We start from the raw sequence: 18,166 nt of genomic DNA, 5'->3' as shown, positions 1-18,166 counted from the left end.
CTTTCTATCTCTTGTGTTCTACAGAATCAGTGGACTACAGCAGTGCACTTGTGTCGATTAGCGGACCCTTTCGCTGTTCACACAAGAAGTCAGCACCCTGGTGTCAGTTACAGCTCTAAAGACCCTCTTCCTGCAAACTCACGAGTAATGGCCTCCTAATGATCTCTATCAAAGTGAATGAAAAATTGATGCATAAGGCTGATTATGCTCTCAGCTTTGTACCAGTTGCACTTGCAGAATGAGCCACTGTCCTGGAGAAGTGTTTCTAATTGCCAATAACCTAATATTTTCTCCAAACAAATAAAGTACCTAACAAACTAGCTAACAATCATAGGTAAAGACCCAAGCTTTGCAAATGATAACATTAGTATCCCGACAAAGTCCAATACTTGTCATAATGGAGATGTCCTTTAATCTAGGAATGTTAATTAATCTTTAAATGTTAAGTTTTCATACACAGGTAACATTTTATTTTATACAGACACCATAATGTAATTAGAACTTAGTAAACATCTATTCTACTAGACACCACTTTCAGGTAAATTCAGCTAGAAAATTCATATTCTCTTTAATATTTATTAATCATTTTCCTTATTATTCTGGTGGAGCTCTAACCAGGTTATTATAGGATATGACCAACATGGACTTGATGATTAGGGGTTCCATATTTAGAGATAAAGGGCATTTTGATCTGTGTAAGATTCTTAAATAAGTGAGTGACCACATTGTGTGGGTGCATCTGCAGCACAGCAGTAAGAACCCTGGTATTGTGGAGTGGAGGCTGTGGGCTGGCACGCAGGTGAGACCGAAATAATCTGCTGCTACTGCAACTGCAATTCAGAAAAGTTTAAGCATCGCAAGGATTTTGATCTGATCAAAGTAATAATTAACAGCACATTTCAGCCCTTCTAGTGGCAGATAAGCTGATAAAAGACCCCTCAAGAATGGACTTGCTGCAGTTACAAATGAGAGAAGCTGTTGTAGATGAACAACTCTAGAATTTCACCAGCCATTTTGTTGCATTAAAGCTCTGTGTTCTGCTTTGAAGCCTTTCATTTTTGAGGCATTAGGGATGAAAAAAAATACCCAGGCTGAAAAAATGACATAATTGTCTACTGACTTCAAGGAGTGATGACAGATAAAATTGAGATAAGAGCTCTCCTGCTGAATAACATATCAGGAAGAAATTGATACATGTTAGGAGTCCCACAGCATATTTAAGTTGCATGGAAATGTAACACACAACAACCACAGAAAAAGTAAGAACCATGTTGCAGGTTTGCGTTGTGTGTGTTTGCAGGTGTGAACAAGAGAAGAAGGTTGTTCGGAGCTGTGTGCAGTGCATATAGTGACGGGGACACTATACTGTAAACAGGTGCCGTCATTTGTATGAGACGTAAAACCGAGGTCGTGACTCTCTGTGGTCATTAAAAAATCCCAGGGTGTTTCTCGAAAAGAGTAGGGGTGTAACCCCGGCATCCTGGCCAAATTTCCCATTGGCCTTTACCAGTCATGGCCTCCTAATAATCCCCCTCTATGAATTGGCTTCATCACTCTGCTCTCCTCCCCACTGATAGCTGATGTGTGGTGAGTATTCTGGCGCACTATGGCTGCCGTCGCATCATCCAGGTGGGGCTGCACATTGGTGGTGGTGGAGGGGAGTCCCCATTACCTGTAAAGCGCTTTGAGTGGAGTGTCCAGAAAAGCGCTATATAAGTGTAAGCAATTATTATTAGTAGTATTATATAAGCACAATACATAGCAGGCACATTTGGCATGTCATTCTTCATTGTTATGGTTTTTGCTGCTATTATTAAGGCAGAAATGGGAACAATAATAAAGACAATCTTCAACATTTCCAAAATGTATAAAGATATCTGGGATGTAGTACAGTACACCTACATGAAACTGGGTATCCAATGACAGCATTGAATAAAAAAGATATCTGGCATTTGGGAAGACTTGTGTCTTAAAAAAAACCTTTCTGCATAAGCAGAGGCACTCATTTTAAGCCTCTGTCTAAAACAAGTTTAATTTGACTAAACCACGCAGACTAGAAATAACCCATTACATTTTTTATCAGGGTTGGACAGGGATGCCGTTATTTTAATGAGTATTCCTTTGCAAAATATTGGTATCTAGGTAGCTGTACTAAGAAAAATAGTTTCTTCAAATCTTCAAAAGATGACATGTCTTTGTCTATTTTTTACCATATAGAAATAGAGCAGGAAAAAGGACAAGCTCTCTTTTGCTCAGGTGCAAACCTGCAAAGTGGCTGTTCTGCAAAGCTTTAATGTTAAAACACATTTGAAGAAGCAATGTGTTTGGGGCCCCTGAAACATGATCCTCGCTGCCCAGTTTTCATTTGCAAATGAAATGATTATACAATGCCTCCTGTGTTCCTGTGTTGACTGAGGTGATCCTGTAAGATAGTGTGCTACAGGTGAAAAGGTCTGAAAGGAGTACTACAGTATACTCAGTTTATTCACAACCACAGTCCCTGTGGAGGAAAAACCCATTGCACTCATTTCAATTCATTGTTGTTGAAAAGAATCAGTTGTGACTATTTAATTTTTACCGGAGTTCAGACCCTTTCCTGCGTTCAGAGCAGAACAAAAATTCAAGGTTCTTTATTATGCAACACATGTACTGTATATAGTTTACTCCGTGTCAATACAAAACACTGGGTAAACTAGAATAAGTAATAATAAACAAATAGAGTAGTCTATAAATGTGCTGTAAAACTACTGTTTAGATTTCCTGAATCAGTGATCAGAATTGTACTAAAATGCACAGATTTAAAATGAAATCAAGAGACAGGACATTTCATTTTGAAATGTGCAAGTTATCACCAGATCCTCTCTCTGTGAAGTAGTAGTGGTTTAAAATGTATTTAATGAGGAATTGTGAAGCAATATCAATTCAACATATATTCAATGAGGTATTACATACAATTCCTTATTTTACCCACTATTCTGAGGCATCTAAGTGAAAGACAATTTCATGGTCATTTTATAGATCAATGACCAGATCTCAGACACTTTCAGTTTTAGGTTTAAAGGGATAACTACAGTAACACATCTATAAAAAGTACATGCAGAGAGCTTTTGTGCTTCTCTCTGATCCAAATCTCAGAATTTATAAGTCTATTCATCTGACTCTTGCTCTTCATTGACAACCCCAAACCCCATATCCAGGGATGGATAAACCAACCTTATCTAAGCTGCTCAAACAGCACAGGTGAAAATTCCTTTTAAATGGGACATGAATTAAAATGTTTGTAAATGGTCATGGTTTAGACACACGATGGAGTACTACTGAAATATAAAACTTCACATGAGGCCATACGATATACTGTATATATATATTTTTTTTTTATCAGAGAACATTATTTTAAATAAATGACCAGACACTTTATGTGACTGGAATTGGTAACCATGCTGTTTTCATCTATGGCTCAAGAACTTTACGCTGCTAGTTTCTCTTTCTTGACAGTTTGAACAGGACATATTCTACTTTACCTACAGTAAGTGGGCAATATAGCCTCAAGTAATGGCCACTGTGTTAAAACATTGTTTTTTTCACCAACCAGCACATAGCCGAAGGGACCCAGTGTGTCCATACACAGCTCACTCCACTGGTCAGTGAAGATGGCGTCCTTCAGCCGTTTATTAATCATGGAGTTGACTTCTTGAAGACTGAAGAACAAGAGAGACAGAAAGAGAAGATAGTGCTCAGGCACTCTCAAAGTCTTGCCTTAGATTTTTAGTCTTAGACATTCCCATGTGTTGATAGAGAGCATACGTTCACATTTATGGCTAATGTCGTTAAAAGAGTTTTGGAATTCCTAGTTATTTAATTATTTATTAAATAACTAGGCAGGCAGGAAGGGCTCTGGCTTGAACTGAGGTATGGTTGATAAGTTAATGTAGGACACTAGTCACCATTCCTTAGAGCAGTAAACTACAGGAAACAGCAATCAAGTGCCCGTTTAGCGGTGAGACCCACAGAAGGGCGACAGGTGCTGTATGGGACTGTTTGTCATAACAGAAGTTGTGGACAGACATATTTAACAAGGAATCTTGAAAAAGATGAAGTTCTTACCCAATGATGTACATGTCTGTGATCCCATCTCCTATGTTCAGCCCCAGAAGCGAAATGATGTCATCAGGCGGAACAGCTGACCCCACATTCCATGTGATGATGTGCACCCTGCCAGAGATGAGGAATTAAGGGCAATGACCTGCTTTAATAGTGATCTGTCATTTTAAAAACAATTATGTCTTCACAGATGAGAATGGAACATCAACCACACATAAGATCAATAGAAAATAAAGTCAAATGAAAGCTTTGACCTGACTTTCTTGTAGTTCACTACTTTATCTGACTAGAAATTTCTATATTTTACGAACAATAATTACCAGTCTTACTCGGTTATGTAACCTTGTGAGATCAAAATAATGCTGGTAACCCTAAAAAGGGAGGGAGGATGTGAGGACGCCCCTGTTTTCCACGGGTCAAACTGTTCATAGCAAAACTGATAAACATTTGTCCATCTATTAAAAGAAAACTGCTGCTCAGCTGAATGAAGATTCAAAATAAGAGCCTCCTTCCCTTGTTGATTATCATTGTGCGTGTGCATAGAATTGTCATTTTGATTACAACATTTTTATTATTATTATTTTCCTTAATTCTTTATCTGGTCTGTATTAAGAACAACTGTCAGACAGACCCATTTTGCCTAGTTTTGACGGAGAGTCCATTGACAGGGGACATCTTCAAAATCAACAACAAAACAAGAGCACAGGGGACGCAAGGTTCAGGATAGAAAAGAGATGATTGGATCCTTAACCCATCAGCAATCTAATCAACCAGCTGGGCCTCAGTGACAAAACTGTGTTACAATGCATTGATAAGCCTTGTAGTGGGAAGAAATGTTAACAAAGACCCAGGCAAAGCATACATTGGGTCAGTTTCTCTTCATGGTTTTCAGCGGGACAATGTCTGAGCGAGCTTTGCAGCTGAGCTCTGAGGGGAAAAGAGAGAGCTCAGCAGGAATAAAACCTAAAGGCCCTAGAGGACTGGAGTTTATCACCACTTACTAGTTGTTAAGCTCAGGGTAATCAGTTATCACGTATAGTATAGCTGTTGTGTAAGTACTGAACTTGTGTATGGACTTAGCTGGCTTCTTAGTGTAGCAGTTTGTTCTGTACATATAGAGTAAATGGTGTTTGTGTTTTTGACAGTATGTTCTTTCAGTGGATATGATAACATCATTGCAGGCTGATGTCCTTATATCTTTGCACGCTGTGTGCACATGGCTAACATGAGTGTGCACAAGATGTCTACATAGGTTGTGTGAGTATGTCTGATGTGTGTGCAAACATTCTGTGTTTGTGATGCATGATGGGTGTGTTACACGTGTGCATACACACTGTCTTTGCGATGCATGATGGGTGTGTGTGACACGTGTGCATACACACTGTCTTTGTGATGCATGATGGGTCTGTGTGACACGTGTGCATACACACTGTGTTTGTGATGCATGTGTGTGCATAGCTATATGGCTAAGGTGTGTGTATGCTGGCTGGCAGTCCTGCTATGTGAGCTAATAAGCCTCTCCAGCTGAGCTTGTCCTTCCCAAGCATGATGTTAGTAGCTGCCTGCAGTTCTTGACCCATTTCCAGCTGCCAGCTGCAGTGACTAATCTGTCACTTCCACACACCACTGTCTTCTAGAGCGCCTGCATTCACACTCCCATTCTCTCAATAAGCATTAGAGACAATGGAGCCCAAATCCAAACACTGGACAAGAAGCTCACAGCAAAGTGCCTTTATTCAGAAGCAAAGCCATAACACTGGCACGCTTGCTCTGTTCTCACACCCACTGCTATTTAAGACATATTTGACATCTGCTAGGTAACGTAGGGAAGCAATAAAAAAGACAAACAAAACATTAGGATATACAGTTAAAAGCACAGAATTTAAATAAAGGATTGTTATGTTAAAAGTGTTAAACACACAAGTAAATCCTCTCTCAGAATATGATGTGCAATTTTGTTTGCCGTGTTCTAGATATTTACTACTGCTCTGTAATCATTCCAGAGAGGAACAACCAGATGCACTCTGGGACTGAAGGCAACCTCTCTGACTGACATGCTGATGGAACCGATGGAACCGGACACACAGCCATGTGACTGAAGCTGATACCCTTCTTTCTTCCAAGAAACAGCTGGATGGGAATCTTAGATCAATTAACGACCAAATGGGAAATATGGGCCGAATGGCCTCCTCTTTTGTTACCTTTCTTAATCTTTTATATTCTCATTTAGCTGCTAGTAGCTTAATGATCCAAGGATTCCATCAAGTTGTTTTCATAATGAATCTCAGCTTCATTAATTTGGTATAAGGACTTGATTCCCAATTTCATCTTCAACAAATCCCCTGACTTAACCCAGTCAGTGCCATTAAGGATTTTAAATAGTTTACATTTTAAACAAGTCTGCATGCTGTCTTGTCTGGTCTATAGTAAAGAGATTCAACTCTCTTAATCTGTCAGAATATAAAATTTCTGTCACACTAGAAATTAGTCTGGTTGCCCTTTTGTACTGTGTCTAGAGCAGCACATTAAACCACTCTGCAAACATACTCCCAAAGTGGACACTGGTAGATTTTACGACACTTGATATGTAGACTTTAGAAATAGACGAAGTATTGCACAGTCAATTTATTCTTATATTAAAAGGACCAGGCACCCAAGGTTATTTCATGTGTATGTGAATCAAGAACTAGTTTAAATACAGAAAAAAAGAGTACTCATTAAGGGAGAAACCTCAGCATGGAGTGAGGTAATTAAAGAAAACACTGCTGGAATCCTACCGATTTACAACAGTGACTGAGACCACGAACTAATTAGCAAGCTCATCCAGCTCATCAAATATACGGATGATACACTACTAAAGGGCATAACTAGCCAGCACTCTGATAGCAGCAGAGCAAACACGAGATGAAGAGAGATCAGAAACAATGAAATACGATACAACCAAATGCAAACCCGGCAAGCAAGAAGCACCAGGGTCCATAATCGATAGCAAATAAGAACAAAATCACTTGAAGAGCAAACCAGGGAGAAACACAATAACCAGTGAGAAACCAATGAGATTCTCAAAGAACATTCAAAATCTGGGCACCTGAGGAGGACACGAAATGTGCAACCAATCCTGTGGACAGAGAGTAAAATGATTTTAGATTCCGCATTAAGGGTGGTAATGGCAAGTCAGTTTCAGGTTGTATTCCAGGGTATTCCAACCTGAAGAAGACCAGGTTTTGCTGATTTCCATTTTGGCTAAGTTCTGAGTTACTTGACTGAAACTGTAAACTGTAATTCATAATCTGTCGCAACAGATGTCTTGAGTTGAGGATATGAAGTGAAAGAGGTTGACGCATCTTGCCCACATTCCCCAGAAAGCACAGAGGACTGCTGGTCCTGCTAACAACGGGCATTACAACCATCACCACACAGTGGCACGACTGTGGATGTTCCAATTGATATTTCAGAGAACGTATTTATGAGCTTGATAGCTTCTTGTAAGGAGTCTGATGGATCTGCTAATTATAATAGTACATCAACTACGTAAAGGTTGCTTTTGTGCTGTGTGTGGAGGGTTTGAATTCCCTTGATGTTTGTTGTATCCTTGCCTGGTCCCCCTGCACACTGTGAAACTGCATTCCGTTAGTAGTGACTGCGGCCAAAGGTGTAGTGTATGATACCTTTATCATTGAACAAACAGTACTACAAGACCAGTTTGTTTTGGAAATTCTAATTATTTTAAAAGAAGTGAATATTTGTTTGGCTTGGTTTGTGGTCTAAAGTGAATAGCTTGCTAAAGAATGTACGGAAAGTGTTATTTACGTCTTGCGATCTCCAGCTTGTAAAGCAATATAGATTGTTCGGGATAAAAGACTCAGCAGCTGGGAATTTCCCATGTATTTTAAAATATTTCACTACTGTGATGGTATTAACCTTTATCGCAGCAACAATTTATTTTTCTTAATTCCATTTTAACTGATTTGCTACATATTTTCCTGATTTATTACTGTGTTCAATATGATCATATCGGAGTCTCTGGATGAGGAATTCTGTATTTTTATTAATAATATAATTTAATTGACGTTTAGATTTTCTCAGTTCACTCCGAACTTGTGCAGTGGGATTGTTAGCATAAGCGTCATGCAATTCTTTGGTATTTTCATTTCAAATAATATTTATTTCTTAATTAAACAAATAGTTTACTTCAGTGCTCAGAACAAAACCGTTCCAAGGGTTTAGAAATCAAAGGAAGAGGGGACCTGTCACGCCTTTAGGTCTGTAGTTTTTCAGACCTAGTCCTGGTATATTAAATATCAAAAAAGGACAACTCACTGCCTGAGCTGTGTGACCAGTGTGTCTGCTGCTGCACCTGAACTGAAACTCATGTCTGCTTAACCCTCCTGCTTCAGCGCACAGATAACTGTGAATCAAGCAGGTTATCAAAGAGGTTTCATTAATACCTCTTCCACGTACTTCCTGCTTGATTGTTTATCGCCTCGGCTTTACTGCTCCGGCAGCTGCAGCCCCTGGAGCCACACGAGGCCCCCATGATCAGACCCGCCGGCTGAGCAAACACGCTGTTAAAGTCATCCGCCACTTCTCATCTACCAAATCAACACAGCACCCACGGGAGAAGCAGCGCTGGTGGGAAAGTCAGCACAATGAGCGGAGGAGCCTGCAGCAGGGCAGGATTGAAGTGGTGATACGGTATCACACTCCTTTACTGCCAAATCAATCACTCAGCAGACCTGCAGTGCACACTGTTTTGTCTTGATTAAATATTTTACTAGTCATACTATAGCTTGTAAATATTTTATAAGATCTATAATGTTTTATTTAGTCCCAGTGCTAATTTAATCAAAACAGGAATAAAATTATAGAAGTTTATGTTGTTTTGACTTAACAGGCCTACTGTGTATAGAATTCAGATTTCAATATTTAGGCATAATCCTTTATAGTGCACAGTGCTACAAACATTGAATTAATACTGATTTTCTGTTGGCCTTTTAATGCATTTCTCTGAATACAGGTAAATGAGATTTGACACAGAAGAAATCAAAGATCTTTTAAATGGACCTGAAAAAAATTAGATGTTATCATTTTCAAACGGTAGACACAAAACAAAATATTACAATTTTAAAGTGTTTATCTTTAAATATATGTTTGGTGCTGCATACAAAGAAATACTTACACATACTCATTTTGATTAATTGTAGTCATAAAAGACCCATATTATTCAAATTAAAATGCCTATGAAACAGAATCCTGGTCTCTTCAAATCTCAGTAGTTTATTCTAGATTCCGAGATTCTAATTCCATATTTATATCTTGCTAATATCAACAGCCGAAAATGTAAAAAGAATTGAACCATGATTTATTTTTCTTCCATTGTAATGTACAGTAGAATTAAACCTAACGATGAATAAAAAGTAAAATTTTTCCACAAGGACCATCCATCAAGCATACAAGGAACACGCCAACGTATCTTTATCAGTACAGTGTGTAGCAGGTAGGACTAACGGTGGTTCATTTTGATTAAGTAAACGGGTACTGTATCCAACAGCATGATCACATTTGCTTAACAAAAAGCTTCAGAGGATTTTTCCATATCAAATACATCAGGTAAAAGAACTGGCCAACTCTATTGTACTGGTGGAGTTACAGTAAGTATTCTACTAACATATTAGTTGATTGATGCAGTTGATTTTTTCAAGGCTGTGAGAAAGCTATGCTCCTTGGCTGGTCCAGTTGGTACAGTATGTGCTTCTTGGAGCCATATTCACTTGTAATACTCGTTGCATTGAAATGAGCTTTTGAAAACTGTACTCCTTTATGACAAAGCTTTTAATCATTGGGACAGATTCTAATACCTAGTGGGCTACTATATCATACGGCAGCATTGGCTTTATAAAAAATGCCATATGAATTATTAAAATGTAAGATGAAATGGCTTTAGCAAATGAGTAGTTGAACAACAAGGGTATCCACAGGCCCAGTGCTGAAAGAGACATCTGTCCAGTGCAGCTCAGTTAAGCCTTTTGTCTGGCTGTTGTGTTAAAACTGTAAGCAGCAGTCATTCATCCACCTCCAGTTTTCTTTTTAGACAAAAAATAAACAAGACCTTTACTTGTAAGCCTTACAAATAGCACATTCCAGGTACAGCAGTGTTTAAAAACAAAGAAGAATAAGTGAAGGTAGATATGAGAAGGCCTAATTCTGGATAGCAGTTTTCCAGAAGGAGAACAGGCATGAGGTGCAGTAAAATATTTCAAAAGACATGGGAAATCCTCAGATGTCGAGCCTTTTAGCCAGAATAGTCTATATTGCCTTACAAGCTGGAGATCTTCCAAGGCTCTGGGACACGTAGACTTGAAAAATCAATTGAAGGTTAAGAGTTTATGAAATTAAATCTGTGGTTTATAGCTGAAGAATCTACTACCTTTTTAAAAAAAATTAAAACTGTAATTCCAACAATAAAACGGCTTTAGTTCCAAAAGGCTTAAGTAGGTCAGAAAGCCCTTTGTGTTTCCTCTCTGATGATGGAATGGGGTAAACCTTAACCTTCTCTTTGTACAAAAAGGAATAATAGACATTTCTTTGTGCCCCGTATATGAATTTGATGCTGTCTGGTATTGAACATCAGCTGAAAAGCACATCGATCTTTTACTGCTGTTTTTGCAAGCGAAATTGTTCTCGTCACCGTCAAGATGGTGAAAATGAACAGACTTCAGGTGGACACCGTGACGTCACGGCCCCTGCCAGAGGAGGCCGAGTAAGAACACCCCAGCTCACCTGAAGTCCTCCTCGGCCCCGGCTTCGGCGCTGGCATCGCTCTGGGGCCGAGCTCCCGGGGGGACGGGGTCCACAGAGCTCCCTGCGAAAGCCTCCCAGGGGGGCTGGGCGGGGGGCACGGGGGCCGCAGGTGGGGGGGCCGTGTGCCTCACCGGGTTGGGGCTGCAGGACCCCGGGGGCTGAGGGACAGCCCCACTGGCTCCCGCGGGCCGGGGTCGGCCGGAGCTGCCCGTTGTCTGGGGCCTGGGCCTGCTCAGGCACACGGGTGCCGCGGGCCCTGAGCCGCTACCCGCTGTGCAGTCGGGCCCAGCCGGCCCCTTGGCCTGCGTCACCTCCAGGCTCAGGGCATCGGCTGGAGTGAATCCGTGGGCTTCCGGCTTCCCAGCTCCCCCCTGAAGCCTTTGGGCATCCGAGGGGGCGGGGTTAGTGGAGCTGGGGGCTGCCCTCCCAGCAGGCCCCGGGGTGGGGTCTGACCTGGCTGTGGCCGATCCTGCTGGCTCCTGCTTTCTGTGGGTTTGCTCTGCTGGATCCATCCCCTGCCGGGAATAAAACAACACAGGATTTGTTACATATTCTAGACAAGCAGACATACAGTAATGATTTACTCTGGGGGATCACATCGTACAAAATGGACTGTTGGTCCAATGGTTGGTTTATCTAATACCAGGTTTTGCCCACATTTGCTTAAAGTTGAATAACAAAATTTAAAAAGGGTGTATGCACTTCAGGGTCATCCATTCATGGAGGACTTATTTCTACTGCAGGACAATATGGCTCTTAAAGCAGAAGTGGAACAGAACTTACTGTATGCTGCAAAATGAGACGGGACATTTCTTTAAAATGACAGAACTCTTTAAACAGATTAACACCTATCATAACATGCAATGTTGACAGACTCCTGACTGTTTTGTTGGACTCTGCACCATGTACTGTCAATCTGACCACGCCGCACTGCACAAGATGAATTGGACGAGGGGATTAGACTTTTAATGGAAGAAATGGCCTGTAGTGTAGTAGGCTGTTATTAAGCTCAGAGAGGATGGATCAGACCTTGAAGGAGGAAGATAAAAGGTCATCCTAATTTGAAAGTCTCGTTCTGCTGTACTGATTCTGTATCCGCTGTTCAAACACATCTCTGGCTGGATTCTTTTAAAAATAACAAAAGAACGAGAAAACATCTGTGATCGCAATGTAGTGCAATCGGTAGTGTTTCATAATGAGGCTCAGAGTGCATCCCAGCAAATGAGACTCATGAGTGTCAGTGAAACTGGGTTTTGGAATTCACAGGTTACAGCTGTAGAAATCAACATTAAGTAACCTTCTAATAAAGTTTATTTCCAATGTGCACATTTTGTAAAAATATTACAAATGTGTGAATTAAGATTTAAATTTCAAATTTTCATTGCGCCTTGCTGTTATCTTTTTATAAAGCCTTTATAAATAACATTACCCCTGCACCTTTCATATTATAATCACTGGATGTTCACCTCGTCATTCAAATGCACTGCTTGACTTTGCCGAACTGTTGTGGCACAGACAAGGCTTATGAGAGTTTCTTAGAGGCTGATAAGGACACCTGATTAGGGACAAGGAGACTGAGCAGCTGAGGAAAGTAGAAAATACCTGCCAAACACCAAAATGACAAAAATACGGGGCAGGAGAGATGGAAACTAATGTGAACGATGGACAGATAAGGAACGTGCTGAGCTAAGCAAACAATGAGCGCAAGAGAGATAATCATCACTGGAGCTAGCAGCTTGTAGCTCACAGCCAAAAGACAACGGCTTTCTTCTCTGTGCTGCTGCGACGTGACATTTCAGTGCAGAGGCTTTCCTGTTGTGCCTGCTGAACTGTCCACCCCCTCTCTGGTGGAGAATGCCATACTCCTAATGGCTGTGATCCGGCACTGTAACACAGTGACAGCCTTCCTCTAAGTCAACACTGACTGTGTTAATGGGTACCTGGAGAGACTGTGTGAGAGGACCACTAGGTTTATTAATGAACATGGAACAGCTTTATAAGCCTCCATTATTCAATGTTCCAATGTTCTTTAAAATGCTCATATCACATTAGTGTTTCTACAATTGGGATAATGAATGACACACATATACTGTATCGGCACATATTCAAGGTCATTGTGTTTAATTGTGTTGTGAAAAGTATAGAATAATCATTGGAATATGTTAAATTAGCTAGGCAGCTCTGTGTCAGTCACCATACTGCCTCAAGGCAGAACTATGTTACTGAGGCAGCCCGCGGCAGAAATTAAATAGATGTTTCATAATGGTAGCTCCTGGGTGATAAATATACTGTGTAGCTTCCATGTACATATTTGCATGTAAGCATTATTCTACTGTTTCATTTGCTGCTTTCTCTACATGTACACTATATAAACCATTATTCTTTTTTTTCGTTGTGAGAATAATGCTGAGTAGTACTCTATTAAAAGGTTAAGTGCGAGAAAAGTGAGAAAACAAATATGGCTTTAAAAACAAAGATAGATTAATGAATCGAAAAAGTGCAACCTGGGTTCACAGGTTTTGTTGTTGCTAGAACTAAAGGCAAGAGGCCTTTCTTCTCACCAGACACAGGGTGTCTGCAATAACCAGGCCTAACCACATCAGGAGAGCCTAGGACTGTAAGAAATGATAGAAAGAAGAAAAGGGCATTCAGCTGCTCTGTAGAAACCACTAAGCTGTTCCACTGCTAGTAAGTAATTGATCTGACAATCCCATCCAGATATTTGTTGAAGTCACCAGCCTGCCTGGGTAGCTTGCTCCCTATGCCCGTCGCTCACTGTACTATATAAAGACATTCCACCTTGACCTTCGCTTTCCCCCATATTGTCCAGCAGTGTCCTTCGGTTTCAGGTTGTATTGTTGATTCTGAAGCAGTCCATTGGGTTGACTTTGTCTATGGCTGGCTTTACGGGTTTGGAATAAGCGAATCAGGTCTCCTCTTAATATTTTTTGTTCCAGACTATAAAGATTCAGCTCTTTAAGTCTGTAGGTGCTGGAAACTCCTTAAAGGAATGTATTTGGTTAGTCTTTCTTGGCCTGATTCCAGAACAGATTATGCTTTTTAACACTGTGACCACAATTGTACAGAGTATACTAAAAGTGGGTTAACAAACACATTGTATAATTTTCACATAACACCTCTTGATTTAAATTCCACATTAAAGATAATGACCCAACAGGAAGAGGCTGGATTGTATTGTGGAATCAATTACTTTCTAGGAACCAAATGAGCATGAAGGGCTAACTATACTTCTCTTATCAATAAGATTTCCTAAAACAAAGTCCTTATTCTATCTTTAACAGCCTGGCCAGTCGCTGGGTGGGAGACCTCCTGGGAAAAACTAAGGCTGCTGCTGGAGGAGGTGTTAGTGTGACCAATAGGGAGCTCTCGCTCTTTGGTCTGTGTGGGTCCTAGTGCCCCAGTATAGTGACAGCAAAAAGACACCATCCTTCAGATGACATGTAAAACCAAGGTCCTCACTCTCCATGGTCATTAAAAATCCCGGGAGTTTCTCGAAAAGAGTAGGAGTGTTACCCTGGTATTAAAAAACACTCAGAGCAAAAGCTGGCAGACACTTTGTTAAACTTTAACTTCCCAACAAAAAAAACAATTAAGCTGCTGAATATTTTGCTGAAAGAATTCTTTCTCGATTTTATCTCTTTAATGAGAAAATTGTAATTCAACTCATGACGGCTCAGAAAACCCTATACTGTTGTGCTGTCCTTGAAAAGCACCCTGATAAGGAGTCCTATTCTTAGGTGACTTGTATCACTGCGCCTGGTCATCCATGTGTGGAGGATAAAGCACAGGCTGGCTGAGAGCCAGACAAAGAAGAGCACAATCTGTACCTGTCGGAGAATATTCAATGTTATGGGCCATTAAAACACTAAACGACAAGGAAAAGAGCTGCCCGATCCTAGCATTTTCTATTTAAAAGACTTTCCACTTCAGTAATGTCTACAAACATCACTCATTAACATCAACTGCCCTTCAGCAGGCAGCAAAGCAGAAATAAATTATTCAACTTTCCAAAAGAATCAAATTCCTCTGGGCGACAAAGGTAAATTTGTGCTCTGTCTTGTCACCCAGGTACTTTCCTTCTTGGTGACACTGAATTTGAATGTCACAGACAAGCAGACTTCTGTCAAAACCTTGAGATGGAAAGGAAAATGTAACACCCATGGGAACCATAAATTGACTTTCTCACACATCACACAAAGTAAAAATGTAAGTGATATGAAATTCAAAGGAAACATTTTTGTGTCAAATTCAACAGGGTGTTTCTGTGTTGGATTTTACATCACACATCATGTCACTTTCAATAACCGATTATCCAATTCACGGTGGCCCGGAGACTATCCAGACAAGCATTTGACGAAAGGTATGTCACACCCTTGATGGGACACCAGTCCATCGCAGGGCAAACACACACACACAGGCCAGGCCAATTTTACAGAATCAAAATAACCAGCATGTCTTTGGACTGTGGGAGTGACATGGCCCAGACTCGCACCCGTGATCACAGAGCTCAGTCCGAACTGGTGTGGCTACTTTTACAGTGCCATTCAGAAAAGCCTCATGTTTCAATGGACATTTTGTTTATTTTTGTATCCTCTGTTAGAGCTAAGAACCATACCACCCAATTCACAGCTGCAAGCTTACACAGGCCTGGAAGACTGCACTTGTATTCAGCTTTTTTGCACTAACCAGATAATATATTAGTCCTTTTTATTGGTCATTTGTACCAGTGCTGTTTTAATGGTATAAAGTTATTAGAGAGACAATATTAGAGGGATACAGTAAAGAAATCTCAATGTATTCAATGTTGATGTATTTACAAAGGAGCCTTTAAACGAGTGTTGGTCAAACATCAATCTGTGCCTTTGTGGTGTCCACAGTGAAAACACAGAGGGTGCAAGAGAACACGGAGAGGAACACTAAGCTGCCACCTGCCAAGAGTGAGCGTGCTTCCTGCCATGTAACTGTGCCAGTCAGTAGACGTGCACAATTCACACTGACAATAACAAGCCCCGCGGGTATCTGAGCAGCGCCACAGCTGAATTCCACACTGGTGCTCGATGCTCCTGTCCTCACCAACTGTTCAGCTAATGCTCTAACCAGGACCAATTTTCCCAGAAGCCAATTAACTTACCAGCATGTGTTTGGACTGTGAGAGGAGACCAGAGCACCCGGAGAAAACCCACATGAATGCAGGGAGAATATACACGTTCCACACATTCAGTATAACTCCCCAGGTCTGGAATTAAACCCAGGGCCTCAGGCCCGTGAGACAGCACTGCTAACCACTGCGCCACTGTGCTTCCCCTTGACTGTGCATGTTCACTTGATTTCATTCTACTGATCGAGTTGCACTATTTGGATTAGACCCCACAACCTCCAGGCTGTAGGGCTGAAGCACCTGGCAGGAGGTTCAGGCAAGTTATTAATACATTCTTCTTATTAATTTGGCTGACACTTACAGTACCTTGCTCAAGGGCAAATAGCCTTAGTTAGCCATAGTTTCCTACCTGAGTTTAAACTCACTGGAATCTTCCCGTTCAGACTCCAGAGCCCTAGCACATCCATACGCCATCCTGAGATTATGTGCATTTTTGTATAATATATTCGAGTACAGGCAGCACAGTGGCGCAGTGGTTAGCATTGCCGTCTCACAGCACTGAAACCCTGGGGTTAATTCCAGATCTGGGGAGTTATCTGTGTGGAGCCTCTACAGTATATTCTCCCTGCCTTCATGTGGGTTTCCTCTGGCTGCTCTGGATTCCTCCCTAGACACACTAGTAGGTTAATTTGCTTCTGGAAAAACTGGCTCTGGTGTGAATGTGTGCGTGTCTGGTCTGGTTTGAGTGTTCGAGTGTCTGGTCTGGTGTGAGTGTGTGCGTGTCTGCTCTGGTGTGCGTGTGTGAGTGTCTGGTCTGGTGTGAAAGTGTGCGTGTCCGGTCTGGTGTGAGTGTGTGAGTGTCTGGTCTGGTGTGAGTGTGTGAGTGTCTGGTGTGTGTGCGTGTGTGAGTGTCTGGTCTGGTGTGAATGTGTGCGTGTCTGGTCTGGTGTGAGTGTGTGAGTGTCTGGTCTGGTGTGAGTGTGTGAGTGTCTGGTGTGTGTGCGTGTGTGAGTGTCTGGTCTGGTGTGAATGTGTGAGTGTCTGGTCTGGTGTGAATCTGTGCGTGTCTGGTCTGGTGTGAATGTGTGAGTGTCTGGTCTGGTGTGCGTGTGTGAGTGTTTGGTCTGGTATGAGTGTGTGAGTGTCTGGTGTGTGTGCCCTGCAATGGCCTGGTGTCCTGCTTATACAGGGTGTATCCTGCTTTGTGCCTGCTACTTGCTGGGATAGGCTCCAGCTCTCCCACAGCCCGGAGTTGGATGAATCAGTTGGAAAATGGATAGATATTCTAGTACTTTCTTTGGTAAGCATAAGCCCGGTTTCCAAACCCAGCTGTCATGACAGCTGATGTCATCAGTAGAAATCTGTACAAATAGTGTACAACAATGATAAGAAAACCAAAGAGCAGCTGTGGAGTCAATGACCAGAAACAAATAAGAGCAGGTTTTGAAAAGAAGAGCTGATTACCAATGTTTACAACACAGCTGGGCAGGGAGTAAAATGTCTGGCAAACACAGGGTGCTGTCACCCAAAAGCTATTCTATAACTACATATATCCTCTTAAAATGTTTTGAGCTAACATCGGAATGAAGTGACAAGAGAAATATCAAGGTGATGCTCCACCTCCTCAACTATGTCAAGCTACAAAAAGTACCCTACTGTAGAAGTCCCAGGTGTAAAGGCCATGCATATCATACACACAAAGGGAAAATGAAAGGCATAAGGGTTTGATCTTTGTGTTCAAAATCATAAAAGGAACTGACAAAGACAACCTTCTGAGCCAGAAGAAAACCAGAGGTTTGCCTTCACATTAAGTAATTCTGGTGCTCGGAATATAAACAACTAATCAAGCAGTGGAAGTTGTATCTTTGTGATCCTTCAAGAAGCACGTTGATGAAAATCTTGGATCAATCGTCTATTAGGGAAGAACCGAACAAGAAATATAGACCAAGAAGCAGAAAGAAGAACTTCTCCCCTAGGTGCCCACTCACTCAGGGTCATAAGAGCTGAGAGCAATGAGGAAAGAAAGGACATTTAAAATCACAGGCCTGTGTAGATATTGAGGAGACACTCCTGTCCTGTCAATGCGGATAATAAGAAGACAAAAACTTGACAAAATGGCAAAAGTGATTTGTTTCTACAGCCTCA

General features: G+C 41.2%; 1 protein-coding gene across 2 annotated transcripts in view; it reads right to left on the bottom strand.

Moving 5' to 3' along the window:
- Positions 1 to 18,166, bottom strand: part of LOC102699253 (phosphatidylinositol 4,5-bisphosphate 5-phosphatase A) — a 36,704-nt gene that overhangs the window by 14,796 nt on the left and 3,742 nt on the right. For both annotated transcript variants that reach the window (XM_015366319.2, XM_015366318.2), the window contains 3 exons: positions 10,882 to 11,417; positions 4,105 to 4,212; positions 3,590 to 3,698 (listed from right to left, as the gene is read on the bottom strand). In XM_015366319.2, the coding sequence (XP_015221805.2) occupies positions 3,590 to 3,698; positions 4,105 to 4,212; positions 10,882 to 11,414 (750 nt within the window). In that variant the 5' untranslated portion in view covers positions 11,415 to 11,417. The remainder of the gene's footprint in view (positions 1 to 3,589; positions 3,699 to 4,104; positions 4,213 to 10,881; positions 11,418 to 18,166) is intronic.

This window comes from Lepisosteus oculatus, chromosome 22 (genome assembly GCF_040954835.1).
Source record: "Lepisosteus oculatus isolate fLepOcu1 chromosome 22, fLepOcu1.hap2, whole genome shotgun sequence".
Lineage (NCBI taxonomy): Eukaryota > Metazoa > Chordata > Actinopteri > Semionotiformes > Lepisosteidae > Lepisosteus > Lepisosteus oculatus.
The sequence above is the reverse complement of the archived record's forward strand: the minus strand, read 5'-3'. Positions and strand labels throughout refer to the sequence as shown.